Here is an 8,495-nt window from a genome sequence, read left to right as displayed (position 1 = left end):
GACAGGATGGCTATCACTCTGAAATACCTCAGACAGATCCTACAACAGGCAACCCTTCAGGAAAAAAAGTGTCTGCCATGCACTTCTATGCATATAGGGTCATGACAAGATTTGCAGAGGAAAATCACATCTTGAAATGCAAACACCTCTTCCACCAATTTATTGTTGACGTGTATGCAAAGATTGAGAGTGAACGTCTTTTATATATCCGACTAAATCAAAAGGCGCTCAGGGCAGAGGAATATATTCACCTTAGAGATGCTGTTGCAAATGATGCTGATCCAAAAGAGTTGGGGAAAATGGTTATTCTTCCATCAACTGTCACTGGAAGCCCACGACACATGCATGAATACACACAGGATGCAATGACTTATATGAGAAAGTATGGCCGTCCAGATCTTTTCATCACCTTTACTTGCAATCTCCTGCCTGGGAGGAAATTGGAGGGTACCTGTTGCCGAGCCAAAAAACAGTGAATCGCCATGACTTTATTGCTCGGGTTTTCAAACAGAAACTTTCAAAAATGACTAATCTCATCACAAAATCACATTTTTATGGTGAGACGCAGTGCTGAATGTATTCAGTTGAATGGCAAAAAAGAGGCCTTCCTCACGCCCAAATCTTGATTTGGCTGAAGCAAAAAATACAGCCTACCGAAATTGATAATATCATCAGTGCCGAATTGCCAGACCCTCAGATTGACCCATTGCTGTTTGACACCATCACAAAAAACATGATCCATGGTCCGTGTGGGAGTCTGAACAAAAATTCTCCCTGTATGATTGATGGCAGGTGTTCACAGCATTACCCACGATCCCTGGTCCAAGAAACCCAAACAGGACAAGGTGGATATCCAGTCTACCGAAGAAGTAAGCCAGGGGATGGTGGTTTCATAGCAAAGCTCAAAATGCGTGTTGGATCATCACTCCAAGAGATAGAAATTGACAACAGGTGGGTAGTGCCTTACAACCCTTTGCTCTCAAAAACGTTCCAGGCCCACATAAATGTCGAATCTTGCCACTCTGTGAAATCAATCAGGTATATCTGCAAATATGTCCACAAAGGAAGTGATCAAGCAGTTTTTGAACTCCAGAAAAATGGACCAGCAATGAAGCTATTTGGAGAATACTAGGATTCTCCATTCATGAGTGCTACCCACCAGTTGTGCATCTGAGTGTGCACTTGGAAAATGGACAGAGAATTTACTTTAACCCAGCAAACTTGCAGCAGCAGCTACTAACACCACCTAAGACCACCCTCTTGCCATTTTTTATGCTGTGTCAACAAGACCCTTTTGCAAAAACAATTCTCTACTGTGTTTTACCAAAGCACTACACTTGGAATGTCTCCAGAAAAACACTGGAACGGAGGAAACGGGGGCTTGATATTGAAGGCTATCCAGGGGTGAAAGCAACTGATACTCTTGGTCGCGTCTACACTGTTCATCCGTCAAATGCAGAGTGCTTCTACCTGCGCATGTTACTTCATGTTGTCAAAGCATCATTTTCTGACCTGAAGACCGTTGGAGGCCATGTGTGTGAAACATTCAGGGAAGCTTGCCAAAGAAAAGGACTTTTGGAAAATGATGGACACTGGGACATGATCCTCAGTGAAGCAGCAGCCACACAAACCCCAAAGCGACTAAGACACCTCTTTGCTATTATTCTAACAACCTGTAGCATTTCAAATCCTCTTGAGATTTGGACAAAGTACAAAACTGATCTCAGTGAGGACGTCCTCATGCAGATTAGAAGGGAAAATCCTCAGCAACTCATCAACTTCACTGAGGAAATGTTCAATGAAACTTTAATGCTCCTTGAAGATCAGTGCATAGCAATGTCAGGAAAACCCTTACAGTTGCTTGGTTTGCCTGCTCCAATAAGAAATCCTGAAGGCATCCAAATGTGTAGGGAGATTTTCCTAGAAACAAACTACAATATTGATGAACTGACAGAATTTGAGTCTCAGAACGAGCCAATATTGGTACCAGATCAAAGGGACGCCTATAACTACATTTTAAGTTTCAGTGAAACCAACAAAGGTGGGATTGTCTTCCTTGATGCTCCAGGTGGAACAGGAAAGACATTTGTAATCAACTTGCTCCTGGCAAAATTTTGACAACAAAAAAAGATTGCACTTGCAGTGGCATCTTCTGGAATTGCAGCTACACTTTTAAAAGGTGGCAGGACAGCACATTCGACATTCAAACTACCACTTAACCTGTCTCATAGTGACAGCCCCGTGTGTAATATTGCCAAGGGATCAGGACTGGCCAAATTGCTTCAAAAATGCAGTGCCATCATTTGGGATGAATGCACCATGTCACACAAAAGGGCTCTGGAAGCAGTGGACAGACTGCTGCAAGACCTGCGTAGCAACAAATATATCATGGGAGGAGTAGTTGTTGTTTTGGCAGGTGACTTCCGCCAAACACTACCTGTTATTCCAAGATCAACCCCTGCAGACGAACTGAATGCCTGTCTCAAAGCATCGTACCTTTGGAGAAAAGTAAAGAAAATGTCACTGAACACAAAAATGAGGGTCTACATGACAGGCGATGTTTCTGCTGGACTGTTTTCGAGCTAGCTGTTGACTATTGGAGATGGCAAGGCACCAGTAAACTCAACCACTGGACAGATCACCTTCCCAAGCAACTTTTGTTGCATTGTGACTTCCATTGTGGAGTTGAAGGCAAAGGTTTTTCTAAACATTCAACTCCACTTAAAAAATTCTGGCTGGCTGTGTGAAAGGGCTATTCTAGCTCCCAAAAATGACAGTGTCAACAAGATCAATCTTCAAATTCTAAATCTCCTTCCAGGTGTTAACACAACCTACAAGTCAGTGGATACAGTAATAGACCCTGCTCAAGCATTATTTTATCCAACTGAGTTCCTCAATTCCTTGGAGCCACAAGGACTTCCTCCTCACAACCTCTTTCTAAAACCTGGAGCACCTATTCTGCTATTGAGAAATTTGGATCCACCAAAGCTGTGTAATGGAACAAGACTCTTGATTAAGAGCCTGTTTCCACATGTAATTGAGGCAACCATTTTGACAGGATGTGCCATAGGAGAAGATTTTTTCATTCCAACAATTCCTCTCATTCCATCTGATTTGCCTTTTGATTTTAAACGCCTCCAGTTTCCTGTGCGACTGGCATTTGCTATGTCCATCAATAAGGCTCAGGAACAGTCCTTGAAAGTAGTTGGAATCAATTTACAATCTCCATGCTTTTCTCATGGTCAACTTTATGTGGCCTGTTCAAGAGTTGGAACAGCCAAAAATCTGTTCGTGTTTGCACCTGAAGGAAGAACTAAGAATGTCGTTTATCAAAAGGCTCTCGAATAAGGAGTAGAAGATTACTTCACATTACTTGGCCAATTTAGTTAAATCTGTGTGGAATATCTCTGGTGTTGAAATATATGTTGTGAAATGCTTCTATTAGCTTAGTTTTTGCCTTTTAATAATTACATTTCTATCTATTTGTTTTGTGTTTTTTGTGTGGAGAATAAATTTTTGTTAACACATTCTATTTTGCTAACAGCAGTTATTAACCCGGGCGAAGCCGGGTAGTACAGCTAGTATGTTATATTTTCTTTATCAAACAGTCTGTAAGATTTGTATCAAACCTCTGATGCCGGCGCCATTCCAGCAGTGTCGGCACGTGCGTTCCCGGAGCTCATGTGAGGTTGTTACGTCGTGTGAGCCCAGTAAGTGCTGGAATCACTGTCTCCACCTTCAGAAAAATCGAACATCATGAGGAAATCTGAGAGCAGCTGCAGCCCTGACAGTGAAGTCAGCACTGACTGGGCGCAGGGCTCATGTGATGTAACAACCCCAGGAATGTGATTCCCGGCACCGCTGGAACGGCGCTGGCATGGGAGCTGAGTATGAGTGTTTTTATTTTAACTAGGCCAAACATGAGGAATGACACGGGTTGTCCTGGTAGTGAACAACCCCTTTAAGATTGTACAATTTTCAGTTAAAACATTTCCAACATTCTGGACATGTAGAAGGCTTCTCCCCTGTGTGACTTCTCTAAAGTTTATTAAGAGTTTATTTTCAAGGAAAACATTTCCCACATTAAGAATATAAAAAAGGCTTCTACCCTGTGTGACTGCTCTGGTGATTAAGAAGAGATGATTTCTTCACAAAACATTTCCCACTTTCTGAACATGAAAAAGGCTTCTCCCTTGTGTGAGTTCTCTGGTGTATAACAACAGATGATTTCTGGTTAAAATATTTCCCACTTTCTGAACATGAAAAAGGCTTCTCCCTTGTGTGAGTTCTCTGGTGTATAACAACAGATGATTTCTGGTTAAAATATTTCCCACATTCTGAACATGAAAAAGGCTTCTCTCCTGTGTGAATTCTCTGATGTCTGATAAAATTAGTCTTGTGTGGAAAACATTTTCCACATTCTGAACATGAAAAAGGCTTCTCCCCTGTGTGAATTCTCAGATGTCTGATAAAACTAGTCATGTGTGTGAAACATTTTCCACATTCTGAACATGAAAAAGGCTTCTCCCCTGTGTGAATTCTCTGATGTTTGAGAAAACTAGTCATGTGTGGAAAACATTTTCCACATTCTGAACATGAAAAAGGCTTCTCCCCTGTGTGAATTCTCTGATGTCTGATAAAACTAGTTATGTGTGTAAAACATTTTCCACATTCTGAACATGAGAAAGGCTTCTCCCCTGTGTGGGTTCTCTGGTGGCTATTAAGACTCCATTTCTGGCTAAAACATTTTCCACATTCTGAACAGGAAAAAGGCTTCTCCCCTGTGTGAGTTCTCTGGTGAATAACAAGATTTGATTTCCTGCTAAAATATTTCCCACACTTGGAACAAGAAAATCTATTCTCTGTCGTATGAATTTTTTGATGTATAGGAAAAGACTTTTCGTGGGGAAAACTATTACCACATTCTGAAAGTGAAAATGTCTTCTTTGCTTTAGGAGCAGTTCGTTTTTTAATGCTTATTTTGTTACTATGATTTTCCTTTGTAGTCAGTAATGAATCAGAAGATAGGACGTGTTTCAAAGGATCAGATGACAGATCTTTGCTGTGAATGGATGATGGTATATATGGAGTAATGGCATTCACTTCAATTGTATCCTGAGGGATCTCAAGATCGTTTGATTTAAAAATTGAAGATGTCAGCTGTCCCTCTGATCTCCAGGTACAGTCATCTGCTAAGATAAAAATCAATTATTATTTTTCAATAAAATATCCTTGAATTTTATATTTTTTAACATTTCTACTTAAACTCTCTGTAAAAATATGAATTATTCAGCAAGACAATGACAGTTCACAGTCTAATAGAAAACCTCATAGGATGAACCTGTTATGTTGGGGAAAATAATACCAATAAAAACTTCCAGTCATCCCGCAAAGAACAATCCCCCACTCAGGTCCATCATCTGTCAGTGGAAAAACTGAGGTTTCCACATTATTAGGGTCTCAAAGGCTCTTCAAGAGCAACAAGGCTTCCATTAACCAATCCAGCAATATCCACTCTCCCAAAGTCAAATCTCCCCCTCACTTCTGAGCCTTGCAGTGCGCCCAAAACACACTCAGCATCCATGTATTTGGCATTACTATAGTGAGAAGAACCCACTTAATTTACGGTGTGTGTCTCCTGGAGCACAATCTGGGAACAATGTGTTGGGTAACAAAATGGCAAATGCACAATTTTCACTCTCCAACATCCACTGTCTGCTAATCACTGAAAAGTACCTGTAGAGTCAAAATATTCCCTACTTCTAAAGATTAATTCATTCAGGGTTATAATTTCCAAAATGGAGTCACTTTATGGGGATTTCTACTGCTCTAGTTTTCAGCCTTTTGTCATATTAAGGACTTCTGCAAATGGTGTAACCCATCTCCACTGAGACCTGCTCCAGCGACATCTGCTTCTGTCACCAGGCGCCACCTTATTCATTCTGCAGGCGGCGCTGGTGATGGAGGAGACGTCAGAACCAGAAGCTCTGGGCGGCGCAGGCTCTGTCCAGCCACTAAGATTAGGTTGCCTGGGACCTGTAGTACCATCCAGTCTGGCAGTATGGGTGTGTGTGCTGTCCAGCTGGAGTAATCTGCTCCCTGCTTCAGCCAACTGGAAAGCACCACACCCTACTAAAGCTGGAAGCATATTGCTGGAAGCTGCCAGATACAGCCTTATTCTCCTCTGGTTCAGTCCTCTGTGCTCAGCTCCCGGCTTGTGTATTTGTTTCCTGTTGTGACCTCGGCCCGTTTACTGACTACTTTTGTGTCTTCTGATTTTGTATTTTCTCTGACCTCCATGTTCTGACCCGGTTACCTGACTATTCTTCTTTCCATCTCACACCACAGAACAGCAGGTAACACCGTGGCCCAAGCCTAGGGGTCTCTGTGTAAGTCTAGATACAGAGAAAACGGAGTAGATCGCGCCAAGCCTGTTCATGGTGACATATTTTGAGCTGCCAGGTGATCATGAACAGCGTCCCCAATACATTGTGTCTGCAAACTATTCCAGCAAAATCTGCATTCAAATAGCTAAATGTCGCTCCTTCCCTTCTAACCGGCCATGTGCCCAGATAGTAGGATACTACCGTATATAGGGTATTGTTGGTGGAAGGTGGAAAATAATTTGTAAGGTCCATCTGTTTCTTATTATCCTTTGTGAAGAATTCCAAAGCTATCACCACATAAAGTGACACACGTCAGATTTAAAAAATGGGCCCTGATAGGAACACAAAACTGGCTGCAGGAAGGGGTTAAATCAGAATATTTTGGGCACTAACTACTATAGTCAAAAACTGAGTATAGACAATAACACATCTACTGAAATGATCAAACTCAACAGTCTTCATCAATAAAAAAATAAGTAACTAGTGGTGAAACCTCTCTGGGGTAATTAGAGTATGGGGCTCGGTGGCTCTTGGCAATCTAAACTATCGTAAGGAACAATATTTTCTGTCAGATGAGTTTCAAGAAGAAATATTAGACGTTCAAAGAGAACTTTTTATAATAGTGCAGAGATGAGGCGTCTAAATTTAGCTTAGAGTTATATCATGGCACAGGTATAATGTTTTTTATGTAGTTTATCGCAATACTATTTGAAGCTAGTTGGTTTTAAAAGAAATTGAACAGTCAGGATAAAGGGAAACTCTGTTGTTATTGTACAGAAATTCACACTTGGCCTCACTGCACATTTAATGTTGTCGATCATAAAAGTAAAGTTTGGCCAGAAAGACTGGACCTGGTCTTGTAGGGACCATATGAGGACATTCAGCAGCACAGAAGGGACTTTCAATGCCCAAACTCATTTGAACAGTGTTGTTTTGGGTGGAGGAGAATGTTTTGATCTAGCGGCAAAATGGTGATCACACGATTGTGATACAGCCGGACTACACCAGCGATAAAGCAGCCACAGCCGGTGACTGAGAAGAATCTGTGACTTCTCTGCATTTAGTGGTCACTACTCACCTGGGTAGTCATATGTAGGAATCTCCTCTTTACACCGCTCATCACCCCTCACATATGTCTCTGTAGTATTAATATGGGTCAGATCTTCACCCTGAAACAAATATTGTAAAAGTCACAAACAGATGAGAAGTCCCATCTATGATCAGCTCTAATCCTGCCATCTCCACTATTCTCATTACACAAGTATAAAACATATAACACTGGTGGATAAAACAAGACTGAACACAAGACCTTCACAGCCGATTACACATCATAGGGAAGATCTCATGATACCTTCTCTCCATCTACCTGATGATCCTGAGGAACATTGGGGTCTTCTTGTTTACAGTCCTGTGGAAGAGGACGGGGACACCTGTCTGTTGTTGTCCTCTTACTGGATAGATCTGGAGGAAACACATACAGGGACTGAATACATTCTTTACATACAGATAATTATAGGCCGTGTGAATTCAGTCCTGTCTATTACCTGGTGATGTGAGGGGCTGGGGAACCTCCATCATGACGTCCTTGTACAGATCTTTGTGTCCTTCTAAATACTCCCACTCCTCCATGGAGAAATAGACAGCGACATCCTGACATCTTATAGGAACCTGACACATACAATGATACAGTCATCCCCCCGATCCCTCCATAGCATTACTGTATAATGTCCCAGCATTCCGAGCAGTGTCACCTCTCCAGTCAGCAGCTCAATCATCTTGTAGGTGAGTTTTAGGATCTTCTGATCATTGATGTCCTCATGTATCAGGGGGTGAGGTGGAGGCTTTGTGATTTTGCTTAGGGGTCTTCCCCATCCCTCAAACACAGGGGCCTGACAGCGCTCACTAGAGGTCTTCTTCACTACTGTGTAATCCTGGTTATGGAGAGTCACATTATTAAATCTCACTCCAGACATTTCCAGAGTCCTCACCTCTCCAGTTCTGTCCATCTGTTATTCCCATAGATAAGAATGATGTAATGTGACGTCATCAGACCCTCTCACCTCTCCAGTAAGCCGGAAAAGGATCTCTAGGGTGAGGTGTAATATCCTC

General features: G+C 41.9%; 1 protein-coding gene across 1 annotated transcript; it reads right to left on the bottom strand.

Annotated features, from left to right (window-relative positions):
• Positions 1-4,014: 4,014 nt before the first annotated feature.
• On the bottom strand, positions 4,015-8,393 carry LOC141192450 (uncharacterized). Its single transcript, XM_073661982.1, has 5 exons — positions 8,138-8,393; positions 7,931-8,054; positions 7,753-7,847; positions 7,465-7,555; positions 4,015-5,192 (listed from the first exon to the last, which is right to left on the bottom strand). The coding sequence occupies exons 1-5, from the start codon at positions 8,390-8,392 to the stop codon at positions 4,105-4,107; spliced, it is 1,653 nt and encodes a 550-aa protein (XP_073518083.1). The 5' UTR covers position 8,393; the 3' UTR covers positions 4,015-4,104.
• Positions 8,394-8,495: the final 102 nt, after the last annotated feature.

The sequence above is a fragment of the Phyllobates terribilis genome, unplaced genomic scaffold (assembly GCF_046119375.1).
Source record: "Phyllobates terribilis strain yellow unplaced genomic scaffold, ASM4611937v1 Scaffold_61__1_contigs__length_8056638, whole genome shotgun sequence".
NCBI classification, from domain to species: Eukaryota; Metazoa; Chordata; class Amphibia; order Anura; family Dendrobatidae; genus Phyllobates; species Phyllobates terribilis.
The sequence above is the reverse complement of the archived record's forward strand: the minus strand, read 5'-3'. Positions and strand labels throughout refer to the sequence as shown.